This window comes from Drosophila guanche, unplaced genomic scaffold (assembly GCF_900245975.1).
Source record: "Drosophila guanche unplaced genomic scaffold, DGUA_6, whole genome shotgun sequence".
Classification (NCBI taxonomy): Eukaryota; Metazoa; Arthropoda; class Insecta; order Diptera; family Drosophilidae; genus Drosophila; species Drosophila guanche.
Genome location: NW_022995754.1, coordinates 3,534,458 through 3,556,568, shown reverse-complemented (window position 1 = coordinate 3,556,568; position 22,111 = coordinate 3,534,458). Strand labels below are relative to the sequence as shown.

Sequence of the window (22,111 nt, the reverse complement as noted above, 5' to 3'; positions counted from 1 at the left end):
CATATTGAATTGAAACCAATTACTTCTACATTCTCATACACAAATTTTGTTATTCACAATTCTCATGGTGTAGTTTTAAAACGATCAAATATTTTGCCGTCTCGTAATGGTGGAGATGATTATAACCATTAAAGGATGAAGCTGTCCTGTAATATTTGTATAATTTTGTTCTATTGATTATTATGATAGTTTTTTATGTATGTATAATAGTTTTTTCTTATATGAATAAATGTATATGTATATTAAAATGGAAAATAAAAGCAAATCAATTAAGTTTAAACTTTAAAGAGAATGGAAATGAGACATACCTTTCGTTTCGATGAAGACTGGCCACTGGGATCGGAGGAAGGAAGAACGCATTCGAATGTCTAATTAATTCCTTTATTCATATCTGTTTTATCAATCAATCAATTATTGGTTAAAGGCTCACATAAAATGGAATTTCATTCTGTATCAGTGGTTGTTAATTTTTTTTCTTTTTGGGGCTGCTTTAGTTTTTAGTTGTATTATTTTTATTTTTTTATTTAGTTTGAAATACGCCGATAGGCAATTAATTAGACTAGTCACATAATATGGTTTAAGATGATATAATACGCGTTTGATTCTAAGAAATTGACATGGTTTGTGGTGTTGTCCGTGAGTGTGAAAATTGTTCATGTTCTCGGTCCGTACCCAGTTAATTCGGGGTACAAGCCTTTCCGAATTTGTAAGTTGATTGGATTGTTTTTGGTTGTTTGGAGAGCATCGCAAACATTTAGTTGCAGTGTGTGTGTGTCGTCGAATGAACAGTACATACAATATTCGAGAATTGTATAATGAAATCAAATACGCCCAGGGCCGTGGAAATATAAATGCCAACAATATTGCTGATCGGCACTCGAATGCCCTACAAATTTGACTAAACCAAAATCTTATCAACTAATTGGGGTTAAGGAAAACGATGAGATTTATCAAATTAAAAGCGTATTTGATTCCAGTTTAAACCATATTATATAGCTAAGACGTGGGCGGAGATCTACACAGAAGAACGTATCAATGACGTCGCTCTCGATCAGAATTTCGGACTCCTGATCGGTGTGCGTCTTCCAAATAGGTCTGGGTTTCTGTGTGTGTGTAGGGGATGTGTGTGTGTTTGTGTGTTGTTTTAAGCTAAATTAAATACAGCAGAGCAGGGCCTACAGTTTGATAGCTTCTTTTGAAATGGCTTTGTCTGTGTAATTTAGTTTTGTACGGGCAACGGGGGTGGCGGATAAGCGTAGATGTCGGCGCCGTTGGCCATCATGTAGGGTGGCGCCTGTGTGGGCACAGCATACTGGGGGCGGTAGGAGTTGGGCATGCTTGTCGGTCCACCGTTAAGGGAAACTGTCGCCATGCTGGAGGACATTGAGGAATACTGTCCATACGCCTGAGGAGGCATGCCTCCTGCGGCTCCGGCAGCCACCGCCGCCTGCTGCTGCTGCTGCTGCTGCTGATGTGGCTGCTGTGCCTGCTGCTGCTGTTGCTGGGGATGCTGCTGCTGGTTCACTGGCGGCGGCGGCATGTTCGAAAAGTTCATGTTGTACGGCGAAAAGCGGGAGCGCTTCTGGTCAATGCCATAGTTGGCAGCCGCTGCCATGGCTGCGTGGGCAACGGCGTCGGGCAGCAGAGGCTGCTGCTGCTGCGCATTGAGCTGCTGCTGTTGTGGATTTGCCTGCTGCGGTGCGCCTGGACCGTTCTGTACCTTCGGCTCGAAACAAGCGGCATTGGGATTAAAGCGCGAGAAGGCAGCTCCATTCTGTTGCTGCTGCTGTTGCTGGGGCTGATATCCCTGGTGGCCCTGGGGACGATAGCCGCCATTGCCGCCCGGATTGGGTGGCGATGTGCGCGGCTTCTGATCGAAGCGTGGAGCGCCACCACCGCCGTTGAAACCATTGCGATTCATGTTGCCGCCACTGGCATTATTGTTGCGATAGTTATTGCCGCCGTTGTAGCCTCCGCCCATCTGCTGGTTGCGACCTTGGTAGCCATTGCCGCCGCGGTAACCGCCGCCCATTCCACCTCCGCGCTTGTAGCCTCCGCTCATGGACATGTTCAGCAGCTTTGGATTTATCTCCTGCAACGATAAATTAAAAGAAAAATGCGTTAGAAAAAGGAGACATATTTGACCACTCCAAGGCAGAAGACTCACCTGATTAGCCTCGCGGAGTACTTGGATCAAATCATTGGCCTTGTTGGCATTCGAGTGCGTGAACAAGGTGTATGCTGTGCCCGTGTTGTTCGATCTTCCGGTGCGCCCGATGCGATGCACATAGTCCTCAGAGTTCGAAGGATAATCGTAGTTTATGACGAACTTGACATCGTCAACGTCTGTTTTCATTTCATTTTTCGTTTTATTGTTTTTTTTCATTTCGAATTTGAAAATTGAAGAAGTTTGAAAGAAAATGTTAAAGAAAAATCGAATCTTTCCAATAAGCGGGGGTCGAAAATAGGATTATTTCTCAATATTTACTCAAAAAACTATTTAACAAAAACGGAAACTTATTCATGTGTGTAAGTGTGTGTGTGTGTGTTATTGTGTCTGTGTGCGTCTGTTTTTTGTGGTGTCCGTGCGAGTCTCATGTGTGTGTGTGTCTGTGTGTGGACTTGTTAATATAACTTAAAAAATATATACTTTATCGAATCGGTCAATGGATTTTGTCGTTTTTTATTTCGGGTTTAACTTTCTTTCGTTTTCTTTTTTTTTTTTTAGTTGGTTTTGTACTTTGAACAAAAATTTCGCCATCAATACTGTTACATAGCGTATATTAATAACTATACATCTTTGGCAATTAGATATATGTTTTTTCTATACTGCAGAAATGTGGACCTCGACCTTTGTCTTCTCATCATTCTTAAATATGTTTTTTTCTTCATATGTTTTTCTTTTTCAATACACAAATCGTAATATAAATGTTTTTTTGTTCTTAAAGCTTAATGCATACAAGAGAGACGGCTTGATTAAAAATTATGATTATATAATTAATATAAAAACACACATACGGTTTGGGTACGGTATGATTATAAGCTTATGGATAGAGAGAGAGGGGTGCTCTGGATTGTATAAATTTCACTGGGAATGAATGATTGATTCACGGGATAGTTGGGGGAGCAAGTGAAGGAAAGGGTGCGTATCGGAGCGTATAGTAGCTATGATTAGGAAGTACTAAATTAGTCTAGTACTTACCCTGACAGCGACCTAGGGTTTAGATTTGGTTTAGATTAGAGAGATAGGCTTACGATCAAGTGAGTGTTCCCTGTTGATCCTGTCCCTTTGCCTCTGCCTGTGGCTCTGCCTGTGGCTATCTCTGTCCGTGTCCCTGGACTGGGGACTGCTTGTCCGATGCTAGTAATGCTAGAAACTTAATAACTCAACCCTCAACTTGTATATATGTATAGCTTTTCTCATTAACTTTATCTTTGTGTATATTGTAACTTTTTCAACTTTAAACTTTTCATTTCTTTGTTTTGTTTTGCTTTTGGTTTTAGTTCATTTTCTTATTGCCATTTGTTTAAAAATCGAAGTCCATTTCGTAAAGTGCTGATGATATTTTTGTTCACACACAAATTTCGGTTTTATACATAGAGTAAGGAGCGACGTAATATAAATATAGAATACTTTATGGTACATAAATAAGCTAAGGAAAATTAGCATCAGTCAAAAAATTCGTTGGCCGCAGCAAAATGTTGCAATTACTCAACGTTATTAATTGTTTCAATAACTTAAAAAACAACAAAAAAATTCAAAAAAATAATGTACATTTTAGGCTACTTTTAAATGTTGCTTCCTTGCATGAAGGGGTTAGATTTCTGATTTTAAGGTGCACTGGAATTAGTCACTAGAGTTTTACTTTTTATATATTTTTTTTTTGGTTTGAGTATTTTGCTGGCCGCTGACTCCTTGACTGACAGTAAATTGCATTACGAGTATATGTTAGGGTTACTCAAAACGTGATTTGACGAGACACAACTAAAGACTATGAGCAAGAGAGAGAGAGAGAAAGCGACAAACTAACGAACTAAAAGTAGTAATCATATATCGTATAACCAGCAATGCATGGAGAACAAACACACATTCCCCTCATTATTTGAGCCCACACCAGTTCTTCGCACACCCTTTGACAATCGCAAAAGGGTCTTCTAGGTCTTCTAGGGTATTGAAATCGGAGGAGGGATCGGATTTGGAGATGTATCGCGAATCGGTAAGCTAAGCGACGGCTCACTGTGGAACCGTACAACAAAAAACAAAAAAATGATTGCAATAACGAATGATCTGATTATCTCGGATCGGTTATTTGATTGTGGGGTTCCGTCTCAGTCGGAGCCGGGTCACAATGTAAACCTGGTCTGGACCAGCTCTCGCATCCCTCAGAAATAATTATAATAATAATAATAATCTGGGATTATTGGACTTTGGATGCTTCGGATGCTAACAGAAGCTGGAAGAGAGTCGAATAACTTAACATGCAACAAATAAACGTAAAATAACTTAACCTAAAAATGCAAAAAGGTCAAGCTGCCTCACTCCGAGGCAAGTGAGAGACAAGAGATGGAGTAATAGATCAGATTTAGATTCAAATTGAGAGCGTGAAGGAAGAGCAAGAGGCTGGGTCGGTGTTGGCCGATTCATCGCTGACGGATGCTCTGGGACGAACCAGGAGGCGTCGACGACGAATCACAAAATAATGAAAGAAACCCCACGGGATGCTTGATCGATCCACAGGCAACAATTGCTTGGTTATGGAGAGAGAAACAAGAGGTGGCTCAGTGCCAACTAAAATATGTCTACTCACCCAGTCCGCGAGCAGCCACATCTGTGGCGACCAAGATCGAGTGACGTCCATTACGGAAGCTGGACAGTACAAAGTCGCGCTCCTGCTGCGACTTGTCGCCGTGAATGGCGCATGCACGCCATCCCTGACGCGAGATATTGCGAGTTATCTCATCCACTCGCTTCTTGGTCTCCACGAAGATGATGGTCTTGGTCTCGTTTTCGGCCGAAATGTCCGACAGTAGCTTGATCAGCTTTCCCAGCTTTTCGCTCTCATCGCAAACATCAACAATCTGCAATATGTTGTGGTTGGCACTCAGCGTGAGCGACCCAATGTTGACCTGTATGTAGTTTGTGAGGAACTCCTCGGCCAGCTGACGCACTTCCTTGGGCCAGGTGGCGGACCACATCAGCACTTGGCGATCCGGACGGATCTGCTGCATGATCTTCCTGATCTGAGGCTCGAATCCCATGTCCAGCATGCGATCGGCCTCATCCAGCACCAGGTAGGTGCATCGCTTCAGCGTGGTGGTGCCCCGCTCGAGGAAGTCGATGAGCCGTCCCGGTGTGGCAATCACGATCTCCACGCCTCGCTCCAAGTCCCTGGCCTGCTGACCCTTGGGGGCTCCGCCAAAGATGCATGTATTGCGTACATGCGTGTTGCTGCCAAACTCAATGGCAACCTGCTGTATCTGTTGGGCCAGCTCGCGAGTGGGAGCCAGAACCAGGGCAATGGGTCCATCACCACGCTCCAGGCGCGGCTGGTTATTTATGTGCACCACTGCGGGCAGCACATAGGCAAGTGTCTTGCCCGACCCAGTCTGGGCCACACCCACCAGATCGCGTCCACTCAAGGCAATTGGCCAACCCTGCGCCTGGATGGCGGTTGGCTTGGCGAAGCCCTGCTTGCGAATTTCGTTCATCACGTAGTCTGGAAAGCCGCCCTCTTCGAAGTCGATGCTGGGTGTTGGCACCTGATCCCCCTTGATGGTGATCTCGTTGTTTGTGAGGAAGCTCTCGGTTTCCCCCTGGGTCCTGGCTAGCACCGTGTCGCACGGCTTGTAGAAGTTCTTGCGGAACGGAGTCAGACTCACCTCGGACCAGATTATCTTCGGCAAATGTGCGCCGTGTGTAGAGGTGCGGTTATTCTGATTGCCGCCGAAACCGTGATCCATGCGTGGACCTTGTCCAGTGCCGTTCATGCGACGTGGGCCGCCATTGCTGGGTCCGGCAAAGCCGGGGTACGGTGCCGAGCGATTGCGCTGGAACATTCCAACGCCAGCCGCCCCACCGCCTGGGCCCCCCATGCGATTGGGGGGCATGCCGCCTATTGCACCTGCCCCTCCTCCGTAGGTATTAACCTGTCCGTTATACCTGGAACGACCGTTATTTTCCATGAATAAAAATTTAGATCCTTATAATTCACAGCCAAATTTCCAAATGATAACCAAATGTACTTTTTTTATGTAATTTTCATGAGTTACTGCCATTTTGAATTTATTGATTTTCGCCTGGGTCGCCGACTGCCGCATGGCAGAAAAAACATTTCCAAACGCAAAACCAGCTTGTCTAATACGTTTGCACTTACATATTCATTGTTTTGTGATGTTTAAAGTACAATTAGTTGCGAAATTATTTATTTCTATTGTACTTTTTTTCTGCGTTTTCACAAAAATTTTCCAGCCCCGTCAATAAAAGTGTAGAACAGTGTGACCACGAATTTCTCGACAAGATGTACCGTCCGACACTCTAAAACACACCGAAAAATACATTTTCAAAATATACCGAAGACAATCAGAATACTCAATTGGATATTATAAGCTAGCTGGGACTTTCAGTAAGGAACATATTACTTTATCCGATTTAAGAAACGACTTCTTACAAGATTGGTTACATTTAATGAGGCCCATGATAGGACTGTTTATAAAATAAGGTTGACCTAAGAATTATACTATTTATACATGGTAACTACACGGCAAAGTACATGAAAGTGCAGAGCTGCAATAACTTAACCATCGATAGCACTATCGATAACATCATTTCGAATGGGCGGATCGCACATAGTTTTAGTGTTTTAATTTTTAGTAACATTTGTACCTGGTCAATGCGGACTCATAGTCTGCGACCAACCAACTTCGCTGTAGCGATCAAATTAAAAAAAAAAAAAAAAGAATGGTCGGATTGGCCGACTATCGATATGCAAACGTTATATCGTTCAATTTGTTCGATCACAAGCGCTGACGCATATCCATACCTGCGATCAGTTGAAAGCTTCCTCTCCGACGTTAACCAAAGATCAATCATGAGCCTTACTCAGGAACTGCAGCATATATTGGAAAATTTGCGTATTTCAGACAGTGATCGCGCCAGCTACACTGCAGATGCTGTACAAATTCAAAATTATGTTATTGAACAACTCAAGTTGGTAGACGATAGTTTTCGCAGAGCTTTTGGTGGCCTTAGCCTTGCAGGTAATATTATTGAATCTGGGAAACCCCACTTGAAATATGCAATGCTTAATGCTATTTTTCCATCAGGAAGCTACTTGGACAGGGTGAAATTGAAGACTCCTGATGAATTCGATTTGCATATGGTGCTGAAACTACCATTCCCAATTACCCCCCAGAAGGACGAGAAAGGATTCATGTTCTTGTATGCAATCGACAATCATCATCCCATTGTTACCGACAATTACATAAATCGAAAAGAGCTCCAAGATTGGCTACGTGAAGCATTCGAAAAGGTATTCGACTCGGAGCTAAGTGTTCGTTGCAAGTCTGGAGAAGTATATGAACTAATGTATACGGCCAAGGGCTACGGATGTGCCCACACCATTGAAGCTGAAGGGAAGAACCGAAACATATCGTTCGATTTAGTGCCAGCATTTGAATTCAATTGGGCCCAGTGGCCGTTGGGCAATCTAGCCCTTTACAACAGCCGCAAGAAGAAAATACGCAAGTTCCCATGGTTCGCTGTGCCGCAATCCAAGCCGGGCTCAAAGGACGATCGTACCTTTATGGCATGTGCCCCGCATTGGGAACGCCAGCTAACGATGGATTTGAATAACTTTAAAAATGTTTTGCGCCTCATGAAGGGATTGCGCGACGCTCATGCGGACGATTTTCCCCATTTGTCCAGTTACATGCTGAAATCGGTCTTGCTCCAACAATTGGGAAAAGTCAACTGGAACACCGATTTGGCAACTCTCTTCATGAAGATGTGGAACTGTTTGGTAGAGTGTCTTCTAAATGGCAGACTGCAGTTCATTTTGGCAAGAGAACAAAACATTTTTGATCGTATGAGTCTTGGGGAACGCCACAAATGCTACTCCACAGCTTCAAAATTACTTTCGGAGCTTCTCTATGCTCAGCAGAATGGCAACTACGATGAAATTTCACAACTATTTGACATTTGAACACACGATAAGAGTGCATAAATGTGCATCATTTAACATTTTGTATTTGTATTGTATGCCAGCTTCGTATTTTTATTCCAAATAAATTCATATCTAATCAGGAAGTTCTGCTTGTGTTGCAAAAATCAAGTTGGGGAAAAATATTCAAGCATTATCCATCCCATGGTGCAATTATACAAGGTGGCCCCGTCCGCTAACAGTGCTGTCAACAAAAGCCAGTGAAAGGGTTCTGCTTATTAAGTGTGAGAGAAACGAAAATAGAGTGTGTTGATTAGCCCCTTAATGGCATGGCGTTAGAAGTTGACCATTGCAAGAAAAAGAGGAAGTTTTCTTTATCTGTATGTATTTTGAACGCTAAGGGTGCGAAAACGAAGCGATTAAGCAGCCGACGGCACCACCTTACATAATTACATCAGACCACACACAAAATCTGCTCTTGGTCGATTTGTTTATACTCGAATCTCATAAAAACTGGAGCCAGAATTCTGCTTGCCTGAGCAATCTTCGCTCAGTCTTCGCTTCGTTTGTTCGAGAAGCTAACCCGACAAAATCTCCACTCGAATGTGACTTTCATTGCGCCAGATCGCTGCCCAGAAATGTTTAATAATTTAGTTGGAAGAATTATGAGAGCATTGATTTTCTTTGTTAATGTGTTTCATAGTTTTTTATTTACTTAGGAATAAACTCCTTTAACTCCTTTTAAATTAATCATATTAAAGCTGTCTCAGTTGTATAGTGTGTATGCCACATTATACAACAAACGTATAATGAATACAAGTACGAATATGATCTAGGGTTCTACATTCCTACTTAAGTAAGATCACAGTTGGTACAGGGAGCAAGCACTACTCCCTGCCTGAGAGAGAGAGAGCGAGCGTGCGCAAGGTTTCCGCACTAGAATAGACCCGTTCCGGACATATTCTCAGAGAGGATCATCTTCTGAACATCGCTGAACACCTCACGGATGCAGCGAGTGTCTGTGGCCACGGTGAAGTGGTAGTAGCACTCACGCTCGGAGGTGATCAGATCGCTGTTGTTGCGCGAATGACGCTTGAAGGGCTCCTGGGTGATGTCCACGAGCTTCTGCTTGATGAACATCTTCGTCCAGTCGCACTCATCGAAGCAATTATCCTGCTGCGGCCGCTTGCAGAACTCCTCGTACTCTGGGAAATAGTCGACAATGTGCTTGCCGGCCCTGATCTTTCGCTCCATGATGTCGTATTTGTTGATAAACACAATCAGGCCGGCGGAGGCGAGGAAACGGTTCTGCCAGACGCGCCGAAACAGCTTCAGTGCCTCCTCCAGGCGATTCTGGTTGGGATCCTCGCGCAGATTCTGATCGAATTCGCTGCACGAGACGAGAAACAGCACCGCCTGTATGCCCTCGAACACCTGAATCCACTTGTTGCGCTGATCCCGCTGTCCACCCACATCGTACATGCGAAACTCCTGCTCGCCGCCGCCCAGACTCTTGGGCACGGGCACCCGAAACGTGATCTGCGAGATGCCCGTGGTGATCTTCCGACTGTGCAGAATGTCCTCTGTGCTGGGTATATACTCGCAGTCGCTGATCCGCACAAAGTTGTCGAGAAAACTGTAAAATAAACCCTTTAGTAAGGCGATTCCTTGATGACCTTGAATATCACTTACTATTTGGCACTGTCCAGCAGGGGGAATTCATTCGAGCGATCGTAGCAGGCACGGATGCCCACATCGTTCCACAGAGTCATGACGTGGTCGCAGTACTCCTAAAATGCAAATAAACAATGTTCAATGTTTAGTTATTAGTCATTAGGTAAAGCATAAAACCATGAATGACTGGCTGACTGGCATGTGGCCTCCACTCCACCACACACCACCCACCACCCTCAAAAAAAAGTATTGTCTTAATCTTATCGCACCGTATAAGCCCATATAATGACCAGAGAATAAAAGATAGAAAGACTCTCTTTACTTAACGCTCTGGACAGCGATGATTCAGAAGGCTGGAGGCGGGCGACGATCAAAGGCCATTCGTTGCAGCTGTGTGCAAAATCAAAAGTAATTTTCGAGGAAGTCCGATCGGACAAACACCAGAAACACTTGTTTGGAAAGTTTTCCACACATTCCACAACACAATCTAATGGATGGGTAATCGTAATCAATCACACCGCCAGATACATGAATGGAGATAGCAAACGAGCAGGAGATTTGACGCAAGTCCTAAAGCTTGTATCAACTTCAAAGTCGTTTGCTTGATACCAACACAACAACTGCGACAGAAAAAACATTCTGAAGTGCAGCAGGCGAGCAGGGATAAGATAATGTCAAAGCCCCTTCCTACTCACCTCATTCATGTAGTCCGGTGCGCCGCCGGGCAGCGACAGGATATAGTCGGCACTGCGCTCGCTGGTACAACTGCCAAAGTCCAGGCCCAGGAGGCCCATCTGCAGCACCAGCTGATGGATAGAGTCGTGGATGTTTTGATAGATTTCAGGTATGCGATCGCGACGCTCACTAGAGAGAGAGTGGGAGTACATCCTTGAGTACAGAGACAGGGCTAAGATCAAGTCTGTAACTTACTCATCCGTAAATCCATTTATGTGCAGTATTCTCATCTGCTTGAAGATGGTTGTCTTGCCGGACTCGGCAGTGCCCAGCAGCAGTATCTTGACGGGTGTATCGCCGAAGCGCTTCTGCATGTCCTTGATCATGTGATCGCGCACCACTTGCAGCTCCTCCTTCTGGGCGGTTGATTGTTTAGCCGACGGCTGGCGCAACCATCGCAAAGGTCTGCAATGGAAAAAGAAAGCAAATTTACTTAGCGACTTGTTTTGCGACTTCTAAGGAAAACACACGCGACATGGTCAACACGATCAGTGCTAGCTAGCGGGAAAAAAGCAGAGACACAGAGAGATCTATATATAGAGAATGGCAAATGTTTGCATACACCCCGAATCGCAACACACAGAGGCCGCCGTCGAGACCATGCCATTCCTCCAGCCACAAGCTCTAACCATTCACGTTTGGCCCTGATGCGACTGTATGTTTAATTAAAAGCACACATAGCCAAGATACAGATACAGATACTGGTGCTGGTAGAACGTAGAATACGCAATAGATAAAACCGCAATGGACCCGAATCGGCATCGTAGTGGGTGACGGTCTGAAAGCGAAACTGACGCATTGCCAATACAAAACAAAGCATTCCCCCCTGCCCATCGAGTATCAGAAGTACAAACTTTAATTAGCAGTCGAGCACAGATCAGATATAGAGACAAAAGTGGGCGTGTTCCGACCATTTCAGGCAGGAGCATATAGAAAATCGAATTGCTTATAGAAATCACAGTAGATGATGAAATATTACTCGAATTATGGGCTATCCCTGGCACTGAAACTCGAACATGAATGAAGCTATCAAAAGTGATTGGCAATAGCAAATTCCAGACGGAAAGATTGCCCCACAAACCGTATCCCATATCCAGTTTTTGGGGCCACTAATTGCAGTAATTGGCAGCGGAGTGGAAATGTTCTGCAAGCCCCCAAAAACCAAACGCACTTTGGCACCAGCAGGCATTAATGGTACTGGTTTATATAGCGCCATTTGAGTCAGGTGGAAATCGTTCAACGAATTCGATTCGAGCGTTGGGGTATGGTATGGCTGTGCTTGGGCTGGGGCTGGGGCTGTGGCTGGGGCTGGGCAGGGCGCTTGCAAACTTTATGAGGGGCAATTCTAATTGGGCGATTGCCAAAACTTACTCAAGACCAATGGCTCTGGCTGGATTTTGAGGCTTATCAAGGCGCCCGCCACTCCAGAGATACGATACGGGAACCGATCCAAAGTGTTATCAAGCGAATGCACCATCAGCCACGGGTAACGCTCTCTCTCTCTCTCTCTCTAACACTCTCTATTGCATGATGAAGCGTTTTTCCATTTAAATGTTACATTTTGGGGGTCATAAACCATAACCTATCCACCAAAGATGAGGTCGATCCTTGTGATGAATCATAAATATTTCCCACCCACTTTCAGTGGAAAATAGGAATGAGATTGGGAATTTCTAGGTGGGTGTTGTTATCTTTACGGCACACACTGCAATTTCATACTTGATTGATTTTAACGGGGGCCTTCATAAATGTAGCCAATAGCCACAGCTACAGCTACAGTTTATGGCTGTTTACAGAAAACCCAAAACCAGAAAAAGGAAATCCAATGGGTTGTCCATTGACCTCAGTCCCCACCATACGCCGCCTTCCTGCCTGCCTGCCTGGCAACAAAAAAAACTATGAAGGGAAAACCAATAAAAGCGCAAAGCACTGCCCATTGTGACAGGTGTCGGGCTGGAAACGTGGGCAGCTAATCAAAACAAGTAACCATATAATTTATTCAGAGATTACACGCCAGCTGTAAGCAATTGGAAGAAAAAATTGCATCACCCAAAAGATTTGACAGAGAAATGGATCCCCATCCCACTGACCTTTTGGCAGACCACCGTCAAGTCATATAGATTAAATGTACTCCCAATAGAATGAACTTCATATGTTCACATATTGGCTAGCTAATTGATTTCGTAAAGGTCAAATGGTGCTGATCGATGGGTCCACTTAGAGAGTTAATTTTTGCTATCTAACAGACAGACCGGCAGCAGACTGATTGCGTGCGGGACTCTCCTGAAAGCAGAGTATGATTAATCCCAATATAGAAATGAGCGGGGAGGGGACCATTGGAATATCCAATATATTGACAGCGACACGATATCATTAATCACGTACTCCTGATACCAGGAAAGCTCTTTTTTAGTGGGCTGCTCTGACTTTAGCTAATCACGATGATTGGAAGTCCCAGCTTTTTGGGGATTTGATTTAGCAGAGTATCAGTTTCCACTGATAGGGTGGGGGGGTTAGGGGAAGAATCAGATTCCAAGAACCGTAGGCTAATAAATACTAACCTTAATTTCATGTTTCTGAGTGTTGTATCAATTGTGCGATTGATTATGTTTCCGTTGAAGTTGTCTGCGAGGGTACCTTATTTTTTCTTTATTATTTTATTTGTTGATTTAACACACGCACGATGTTGATTGTTGAATACTTTGAATTCCTTCGCTTTGTGATTGCAGTTCTTTGGCTTTACTAGTATACTGTTTATCGAGCACTTGAGTTCTTGTCACTTTAATAATAATAATAATATCCATTTGTCACTCTGGGTGGGAATAAGCTCTGTGTGTGTTTCTCTCTCGTTGCTTTTATACTTTCTTGTTAGGGGTGTTCCGAACACGTCTAACACCGTTTTATGGTTCACACAGCACTGAAAGTTGAAGCGAATGGAGCGATTTCTTAAATATCAGTTCCTGCAGCCGAGCGATAATACGGAACGAAGGCAGGGCAGATAAAGAGAGAGCGAGAAAGAGAGGGCGGTGGGTGGCTTGTGGGTTGCCGATGCCGCTGCTCATGGCAGCCCGCGAATCGTTTGTTAATTGCTTGTACGGGTGTTCAAAGTAAGAATGTACAATATCATTGATAAGATAGCGGGGCAAGAGAAATCGAACACGAACCCGAACCCTGGACACGCACACTCCGTGTAAAACAGCCACACAAACGAAACGAAAGAGAAACAGTTACTCCCAAAGAGAGCGCGAGCGAACGAACGCACGAACGAAAGCTCTTAAAGAAGAGAGAAGAGAGTGCAATAACTGTACATCATATGACCATCGAGTGCACATTCCTCCCCCACACAGCTTTGGATTCGTAATGGAATATAACCCTTCGTTGAGGGTCTCCTACTCCTCCCGCTCCACTCTTTGGACAGCCCTTGACAACCCAAACACACACCAAACCAAACCACTCCACTCTACGTGCAAGTCAAGGATCAGGCAAAAGCTGCAGATTGCAGCTGGACAGAGTGCAGTGCAGTGCCTGTACAATGTTTGCATACTGGCTGTGTGGCAACTGTTTTGCAAGCAACTGCGATGTTTTTTTCGATGGACTCCGCCTCCACTCAATCACTTCAAACAAAACACTCGAGCGAACATGTAATTAAAATACAGCCCAAAAAAAAAAAAAACTACAGCGCCTCTACTTAAGCCTTTTTGCAGCTCTTATCTGACTCCGATGATGGTTCATAACCACTGGGGATTTGACCCACTCCCTGTGGTTGGGGGGCTCGTAAATTGTATTACAGCTTAAGGGTTTTGTCCGTAGATCTGCTGGGGCACTCGGTAACCAGAGACCAGAGATCGTCGGAAGTTTGTTGCTAACCCAAAGGCTGTCTGGGGCTGGTTCAAGGGAGTTCGCTGCCAGAGGCGATTGTCATCTTTGTTATTGAAACATTGAACCCCATGCTGCAGTGGAGGGGGAGCTGTTGGTGTTCCAGCAAGCTGTTATAAGTTCCACCCCCAAGGTCGTTAACTGTGCGAGCCACCCACTTATCGGACAGTCGCACGAGTATGATTTCTCTCTGATTCTGATTCTGATTCTGATTCCGATTCTGATTTCTCCTCCTCTTTCTCTTTAGACCCACTTTATAGATTTATTTGTTTTTATTTGCACAACCGTCTGGCAGGGAGACAGAATCTGGAGGAGTCACCCGACTGTCATATTTGGGCATGGCTCTGTCTCATGTCAGCGAAAATTTTCCTACAAAATCGAGCGAGGGTCGTAAAGTGATTTTATGGATCGAGCCCCCCCACATACAAACGAAACACACGGATACGGCGGATACACGATTCAGGCGCCAGACCCATGATACTTTGTACCAATAATTCGATTACCAGCAAGAGAGACTCTCCAGCGATACTGAACAACTGCTGGAGTAGACATTTATTGGGAATGGAATGTTAACTATTTTGTTTACGAGAATGAATTCATGGGAATTAATGCCAATCGATTGATGTCTACAAACCCGCAAAAGAAGTGTGCATTCATTTCCCAGTAATCAGTATCAGTCGTCGGGATTTGATTTGTTACTTGATATTGGATTCAAGATCAGATGTCGTCGGTGGCCTGTTCTGTTGATTTCCGTCTGCGGAATCCGCGGAATCTTCAAGGCAAACACGACACAAGACACAAAACAACACACAAATCTCTATCGTATCGTTCGAGGCGGCAACGACAACTGAATGCTAAATACGAGCTAGAGTCCTATCCCCCAAATTACACACATGGCCATTTCGTTAGCGTTATATAAATCTGATTTCGCTCGGGAGGGATCATAAATAGTGATTCGATTGGAACGCATGTGGAACGATCGGTGGCGCTAATCATGTGGAACGAAACAATTTCATTGCAAGTAATCTGCCGTTGATAATACAAAATACTTGGCGCATACTTGAGAAACCCGATATCGGGTATAAATTAGTAAGCAAAACGTAACTGTACTTTTAGAAATCCTGAGCATGAAAGCAGAATTTCTTCTCTCTTAGTTTTTAGGACGAAGTCACTGCAGCTGAGAGACACGTCAGCAGCAGACTCTTTGGGGGGAAACGTGATCTAGGCAATCCATCACGTATGGCTGTGGCCCTGATATCAGACACAATACAATACCATGTGTACACACCTGATAGATATATAGCTCCTGCTCTTCACAATGCTGCTTGTTGTTTGTCTAATTCAACAACAAAATACGAGCAGATAAACCTGAACGAACTCCCAAGTGGGTGGCAGCTTAATATTGTGTGTGTTTATTTGGTTTTATACTCTCAAACGTGTGTCGGGCATTAACGGATTAATCATCCATCCAAAAACGATAATCCACAAAAAATTATGGACCTGTAATATTCAGATACTCATCAGCCCAAAGGGGACTGCTCTTCCTTGATGATTTTTGCATAATCTGCGTTCGCTTCACAAGTGTATCAAATACTTCGGTTCAGCACTCCCAACTGTGCTGCCTTTATTCCTGGTTTTATTTTTTGCACTGCTAAAATGTTGACAAGCAGTTGATTAAAAGAGTGGCTGGCGATTGGGCAGGGGCGGGACCAGAGAGGTCCCGTGGAGCACGTCTGCGGTTCATGGGTGGTACCGCTGGTACAAATGGTCTACAAATGATAGATGAGCAGCGGGTTGAAGTTGAATGATAGCCATGCTCTGGCAGGCTGCAAAAAACAAACAACTGAATCATACAGATATCAAATGAAGTCATTTTAGGAGTTGCTAAATGAAGTTGCGAACAAGTAGAATGATGTAATTGTACGATTTCTGAGACGATTGCCTGCTACTAAAGCTAAGCCAACAATTACTATAAATAATTGTGGGACAGAAGATCCCTTGTGGGGCAAACACAAAATGGCTCGAAAAGGGCCGCTGAAAATAGAATTTCTTGTCTTAATTTGTGCCATTCTTAATCAATACTTAATCGCTTTATAATCACTTCAAACTCGCCACACAACAAACACTACACCACCCTAACACTTATCGTAAAGATTTGGTGAAGAGCACTGTGGAACTCACGGGATTAGTTATTGTTATATGAGAGCAGCGTCTGCTCACGTGTTTATGACGTACTTCTGGGCTTTGTTTACAAGATTTTATGAGTAGCCATTGCAAACGTGATTGCCAATGACATTACAACATTTCACACTACACAATTTGCATTCAGAGAGAGAGAGAGAGAGAGAGAGAGAGATAATGCCATCATGCGACTGGGTCAGTCCTGTCATTGGTTAACTGCATGCGAAACCTTTAGATAAAGTCAAGCAAGAGTTAAGTTCTAAGATAAGCAGAGTAGCCCACCGCTTACTGATTAACAAGAATGTGTCGAAGCAGCAACATACCCTCTAATCCACCCAAAAACATAATTTTTAAGTAAATGTTTAAAAAAGGCTGGTGGTTCCAGCTCCCTTACATGAGAGCCAATGACACTCCAAATACAAGTGATTTACAATAGCCCCAACTTTGATAACTCTATGGTCTACTCAGTATGATACAGCAATTTGCTAGTTAATAACTACGCAGCTCACAGACTGCAGCCCAAAGCCCTTAAGCAGTTCGATTAGATTAGTGATTAATCCCATTAAGAAACATGCACACGGATCTCTCTAGTTAAATATATTATTATTTATATATATAAATCTGTATTATGGGTTTTTATAGCTAGTCGGAAACAATTGGAGCGGGGGAAAGTATCGAATGTATTGCGACAGACACGATGCGGAAGTGGCGCGCCAGCCTCCTACTTCAGTATGGACCATTTGAGTTGCTCGCGCGCCGATTGTAGTACCTGAAAGATAGCACATACACATATAGAATGGCAAAGATACAAAAAGCAGAGATAGATACAAAGGTTGGTCGTTCAATTAGCTAAATGAAATCAAAAAACTCACTGCACAGCGTCAAAGTTGAAGACATTTAAAACAATATTTATTTGATCAGAAGTACATAACGCAATGATGGAAGTTTCTAGGCACTTTAGGGGAACTCAACACGAACGAATTGAAACATAAAGAAAGTAAAACTAAGTCTGGTTGTAGTCGTACTACTTATAAATAATAGTGAGCAAAATTAAAGTTTTTCGATTGATCGATGGAGGCTAAGAACTAAGAGATGGCAGGGGGGTGTGTGTGGGTCTGGGGGCGCTACCAAAAGAGACCATTTAGTGTGCTAGTTACCTGAGCAACGGTCTGTTCGGCAATGGGAATATCATCGTTGCGCAGATCGACGCGTTTCACCACCGACGAGGGATCCGCATCCAGAATTATGCTGCAAACAAAAGGCAAACATTAGCCCCAGCTCCACAGTAGCTACATTCATTCACTACTCACCCTCCATCACAGATCTCATCAAAGGCCAGCATTATAATCTCCAGATTCTCCAGCACCAGGCGCTTCTCCACATTCTTTTTCAGAATGAGGCTGATGGAGTCGTACAAACAATTCAGCACCGACAGCAGAATGAGCTCATTCTCGTAGGCGCTGCCCATCACATAGAAGAACAGATCCACGTTGCTCTTGTACACACAGGTGAGGCCGTCCAGCATGATGATCTCTGTGTTGGAGCGGTGCGTCTTGTTGAACAGATTCTTTTCGAAAGCCTTCTGCTCCTTCAACGTGGACAGAATGTTTTTGTCGTAGTATTTGGCCAGAATGCGGTTGCCGTCATTGTCCATGATGCACATTCCCTTGATAATATCCTGCAGCGTACGATCATAGTTAGCAATAGTCAATCAATTGTTATATTTCAACATTTACCATCATAAATCCGTCCATTTTTTTAGTGTTTTCGTGTTTTTACACGTCACAATGTGACCGCGGAACTATCGATAAAATATACCGAAAGACCCTCAGAAATATACCAAATATACCTTCTCATTTTAAAAGTATACCGTAATTATAAAGTAGTCTTAAATGATATTCCTCGATTTTGATGTTCCATTTGATATTACTAGCTTGCAAAGACTTTTAACACCTTTATCCAATTGAAGACTCAATTTGGCTTATTGTACATGAGTATATACGATAGTTACGATAGCTAGTAGTTCACCGAACCAGAGTTCCGCTCCAACTAGTGTGAATTGGCGGTGACTTTTCAAAATTGAACTCAAATCTGATATTTGGTTTGCCATGAACGTTCTGTTAAATTCAATTTGGAGAGAACCAAATTTGTGAATCGCACAACAAAATTGAGAATATTCGTAACCGATACACAGACACATAGTTTACACAATTTATTGAAGCGTTTGCCGCCAACGAAGCTTAGCTTATAATTTTGTATATTTAAATATTTTCCGCCATGGATACGTTGCCCGAGGCGTTGGCCCAGGAGCAACCCATCAAGCCGCGTCGGCGTGCCCCAGTTGACTGCGCTGTGGTGGTAGCCACAACGGCCGTGAAGCCCAAAGGCACCAAAGCGGAAGGTTCCAAGAGATTGAAAAAGAAATTGGAGCTGTTCGAGCACGAGAATGAGTCGCTGACCAAGGCCATCAGCGACAAGAACAAGGAGATTGTGGCACTAAAGAGATCCGTGGACTCGCTCAACGATGTCCTCAATTCGGTGCCTATTGACGAGCTACGCTGCAACTCCTCGATAGCCGGCACCAAGATCCTCGAGCTGAGCAAAAAGAATCGCCAGATGCGCGCCGAATTGGAGCAGGTGAAGAATCGCATGGAGAAGAAGGACCAGCTGATTGTAAAAATGGAGCGCGAGGCCAAGGCCAACGAGGAGAAGATCCAACAGCATCAGGAGCTGCTCAAGAAAGTAAACTCGGCGGAGGAGCTGCAGGCAAAGCTGACGGCCATGCAGCAGAAGCTCTTCGAGTCGCGCAACAGAAACACGGAGCTGCAGAACCAACTGAAACTCGCCCAAAAGTGCCTGCAGCATGAGATCGGCGAGAGCTGCAACATCAACTTGCTGGCCAATAATCTCAATCAGGCCAATTGGCGCGGACGTGCACAGCAGATTCTCAATCTGCAGCAGAAGGTGCAGGAGCTGCGTGCCCGCGTGGAGTACTACGAGGAGCGCATGTCCGATCGCTCCGAATATGCGCCCATTGCCGTGGGCTCGGATTTGGATTGTGTTTCTGCCTCTGCCCATTCGCGGGGCAACAGCGTCGCTGCAGAGTGTCTGGGCGGCGGTGCCACCTTTGATCGCTTCACGCCTGGAGTGCGCAAAAGCGAGATCCTGCACCAGGCCAAGGTGGAGGCACTGGAGAAGCACATCATGGACCTGCAGACGCAGCTGGAGGAGCAGCGCAACCGCACGCTGGCCCTCAAGGTGCGCAACAAGACGCTGAACGAGGAGGTGGCCAAGTACAAGATGCGCTCCTCAGAGCTGGAAGAGCAGACCGACTACAATGGCATCAACATCAGCACCATGGGCGAGAAGCTCGATCGCCAGCGCTATCAGTACGAGCAGCGGCTGGACGACATGCGCGCGGATCTGGCACGCATGACGGAGGAGCGCGATGTAGCCAGACGGCAGCTGGACGAGCTAAGTGGCATGTATCTGGAGCTGGAGACGTTACTCAAAGAGAAGGAGGTGTCCATCACGAGTCTGCAGGAAATGGTGAAGAAACTGGAAATGGATTTGCGTGCACTCTCCGGTGGCTTCCTCTTCTCCTGTCGCGAGTTTCGCAAGGTAAGCGCAGCACTCGCACGCTTAAAATCCCTTTTAAAATCTCTCTCTGATGACAGGAAGAATTTGTGGGCATTCTGGATGCCCTGGAGGTGGAGAAAAATCAGCTAATGCTCCTCACCAAGAGTCTCAACGAGCGTCTCTCCGTGGAGCGCACCAAGAACGAGGGCATTCAGGAGCAGAATGCCAAGTTGAAGGTGCGCCTTAGCCGCATGGATGCAAAGATTCGGGAAATGGAAAAGGAACTGGACATCCAGTCCGATAAGAAGAAGCGCACACAGCGAATGGCCGAGTATGCCAGCTCGCTGAGTCGCACTTCTCTTAACGGATCCATTGGTTCGTTTTGTTTCGACAATCAATCCCACTATCAATCGGCCAGCACTCTGAACAGCAACAACTCCACGGAGCCTAAAACAGAGGATCTCAAAAATCAGTAAGTGCATCCATATCTGTATATATTTTCACACCTTACTCCTTTTTCCTGCAGATTGGAGCTCGCTCAAGAGAAGATTGCCATGTTGTCGGAGAAACTCGATTATGTCACCGAGGAGAAGATCGCAGATGCCAAATTCTTTGAGGAGACCATGCAAAACTCCAAGACCATCATTCTGGAGACCATAATGGGCGCACATGAGGGCACCATCTCGGGTGGTGATGTGACAGCAGCTCAGAAACAGCTGCCTGGCCTGCCTGAGCCACCCACCAGCGAGAGCCTCTGAAGGAGGAGCAGACCTCCAACAAGATTTCTTGAGTTTTGATTGTTTACAACTTTAGTTCTGTTTATGGGGAAAAACACACACGAAAATGACACAATTATTAACCTACAATAAAGGTAAATGTTGGGAACCAAAAGCAATAATTTTCCTTATCATAAAATCCTTATCCTTTTCTGTGGCAATCGTTTGCCTTTCTGCTTCGCCTGTTCTCTTTTTTTATTTTAATTATCTCTAATAACAACACAAAAACCTTCAATTATTTTTGTAGATTTTCTTTTATTGATTTGTAACACATTCACAAAAAGGAAGCCTTTGGCGCTGCTCCTGCTATCCGCTTTCCATTTCCATTTTGCAATTAGAATAATTCATTTAATTGTTAGGCGTTATTTCAGCTCCTCCTCCCTGTCTCTTGGAAGCATTCATTAATGCATATAGTATGTATGAAATTGTTATTAGTTGTTTGCTGTCTATAGCTAATGTGTGTGGTGTGTGTTTGTTAATAATACAAATATCTGTCGTATAAATAGCGTGACTGCCATTGCTTCTCTACTCAAATCACATGGATAAAGTTGTTGTATTTCGTATAAAGAATTGTTTCGTTTCGTTTCGCTTCGTTATTGGAAGTTTGTATTGGATTTATGGTCTGTATAAGCTATGGTTGATGGTATATATATTTAATTGATTTATTAGTAAATTGGTTTGTATCTAAAAAACATGTTTTCTTTCTTTTTTTATAGCAAATTAAAGGCACTTTCTCAAATATCTTCTTCTCATGTGAAACGCAACACATTTTCTTCTAACACTAGAATCCAACATATACTCGTAGATCGGAATATACATAAATATATATCCTATATAATGTATATAATGTTTAGCATATGGAAACATAAACAATATTTATATACCTAACACAATACTCAAAAAAAAACACACAAGAAAAACAAGAACAAATTTATCCTTTGATTTTCTGTCTCTATTTTCTTTTGGATAAATTGACAAAAATTGTAGGGATAACGCGATATGCACAATCTGAACAATCGGCATAAAGGCGAAGCTTTTAAAAAGCCCTAGAAAAAACATAATTATATGTTTGATGTTTTTTTGTTTTTTGTATGAGAGAATATCTAATTAAATTAGAACAAATTTTGTAGT

General features: G+C 44.0%; 5 protein-coding genes across 6 annotated transcripts; 2 read left to right on the top strand and 3 right to left on the bottom strand.

The window, feature by feature from the left end:
* Positions 1–723: 723 nt before the first annotated feature.
* On the bottom strand, positions 724–6,519 carry LOC117588859 (ATP-dependent RNA helicase dbp2). The gene is made up of 4 exons (XM_034280361.1): positions 6,375–6,519; positions 4,809–6,160; positions 2,168–2,346; positions 724–2,092 (listed from the first exon to the last, which is right to left on the bottom strand). Exons 1-4 carry the CDS (start codon positions 6,380–6,382, stop codon positions 1,220–1,222), a joined length of 2,412 nt encoding a protein of 803 aa, XP_034136252.1. The 5' UTR covers positions 6,383–6,519; the 3' UTR covers positions 724–1,219.
* Positions 6,520–7,046: 527 nt separating this feature from the next.
* On the top strand, positions 7,047–8,305 carry LOC117588866. Its single transcript, XM_034280372.1, has 2 exons — positions 7,047–7,257; positions 7,324–8,305. Exons 1-2 carry the CDS (start codon positions 7,089–7,091, stop codon positions 8,199–8,201), a joined length of 1,047 nt encoding a protein of 348 aa, XP_034136263.1. The 5' UTR covers positions 7,047–7,088; the 3' UTR covers positions 8,202–8,305.
* Positions 8,306–8,886: 581 nt separating this feature from the next.
* LOC117588864 (guanine nucleotide-binding protein G(f) subunit alpha) lies at positions 8,887–15,116 on the bottom strand. 2 transcript variants are annotated; one of them, XM_034280370.1, is made up of 5 exons: positions 15,079–15,116; positions 10,764–10,973; positions 10,529–10,697; positions 9,852–9,949; positions 8,887–9,795 (listed from the first exon to the last, which is right to left on the bottom strand). In XM_034280370.1, the coding sequence occupies exons 1-5, from the start codon at positions 15,099–15,101 to the stop codon at positions 9,096–9,098; spliced, it is 1,200 nt and encodes a 399-aa protein (XP_034136261.1). In that variant the 5' UTR covers positions 15,102–15,116; the 3' UTR covers positions 8,887–9,095. The 2 variants fall into 2 exon arrangements, with proteins under 2 accessions (XP_034136261.1, XP_034136262.1); XM_034280371.1 differs by lacking the exon at positions 15,079–15,116 and adding an exon at positions 13,130–13,481 and having other exon boundaries at positions 8,889–9,795.
* Positions 15,117–17,207: 2,091 nt separating this feature from the next.
* LOC117588869 (coatomer subunit zeta-1) lies at positions 17,208–18,432 on the bottom strand. The gene is made up of 4 exons (XM_034280376.1): positions 18,362–18,432; positions 17,936–18,303; positions 17,783–17,873; positions 17,208–17,394 (listed from the first exon to the last, which is right to left on the bottom strand). Exons 1-4 carry the CDS (start codon positions 18,377–18,379, stop codon positions 17,347–17,349), a joined length of 525 nt encoding a protein of 174 aa, XP_034136267.1. The 5' UTR covers positions 18,380–18,432; the 3' UTR covers positions 17,208–17,346.
* Positions 18,433–18,782: 350 nt separating this feature from the next.
* LOC117588861 (coiled-coil domain-containing protein 13) lies at positions 18,783–21,030 on the top strand. Its single transcript, XM_034280364.1, has 3 exons — positions 18,783–20,246; positions 20,303–20,676; positions 20,731–21,030. The coding sequence occupies exons 1-3, from the start codon at positions 18,903–18,905 to the stop codon at positions 20,960–20,962; spliced, it is 1,950 nt and encodes a 649-aa protein (XP_034136255.1). The 5' UTR covers positions 18,783–18,902; the 3' UTR covers positions 20,963–21,030.
* The last annotated feature ends 1,081 nt before the right edge of the window (positions 21,031–22,111 follow it).

Coding starts and splice junctions, on each gene's coding strand:
- LOC117588859 (XM_034280361.1), bottom strand. Junction 2,347..4,808: donor TGTGGCTGCTCGCGGACTGG/GTGAGTAGACAT, acceptor AAATGAAAACAG/ACGTTGACGATGTCAAGTTC. Junction 2,093..2,167: donor TACTCCGCGAGGCTAATCAG/GTGAGTCTTCTG, acceptor TTATCGTTGCAG/GAGATAAATCCAAAGCTGCT.
- LOC117588866 (XM_034280372.1), top strand. CDS start 7,089: ATGAGCCTTACTCAGGAACTGCAGCATATATTGGAAAATTTGCGTATT. Junction 7,258..7,323: donor TGGTGGCCTTAGCCTTGCAG/GTAATATTATTG, acceptor TTTTTCCATCAG/GAAGCTACTTGGACAGGGTG.
- LOC117588864 (XM_034280370.1), bottom strand. CDS start 15,101: ATGAATGCACACTTCTTTTGCGG. Junction 10,698..10,763: donor ATAAATGGATTTACGGATGA/GTAAGTTACAGA, acceptor CTCTCTCTCTAG/TGAGCGTCGCGATCGCATAC. Junction 9,796..9,851: donor CTGCTGGACAGTGCCAAATA/GTAAGTGATATT, acceptor TTTATTTTACAG/TTTTCTCGACAACTTTGTGC.
- LOC117588869 (XM_034280376.1), bottom strand. Junction 17,874..17,935: donor GATGAGATCTGTGATGGAGG/GTGAGTAGTGAA, acceptor TTTTGTTTGCAG/CATAATTCTGGATGCGGATC. Junction 17,395..17,782: donor CCGAACAGACCGTTGCTCAG/GTAACTAGCACA, acceptor GCTATCTTTCAG/GTACTACAATCGGCGCGCGA.
- LOC117588861 (XM_034280364.1), top strand. CDS start 18,903: ATGGATACGTTGCCCGAGGCGTTGGCCCAGGAGCAACCCATCAAGCCG. Junction 20,247..20,302: donor CCTGTCGCGAGTTTCGCAAG/GTAAGCGCAGCA, acceptor CTCTGATGACAG/GAAGAATTTGTGGGCATTCT. Junction 20,677..20,730: donor ACAGAGGATCTCAAAAATCA/GTAAGTGCATCC, acceptor TTTTTCCTGCAG/ATTGGAGCTCGCTCAAGAGA.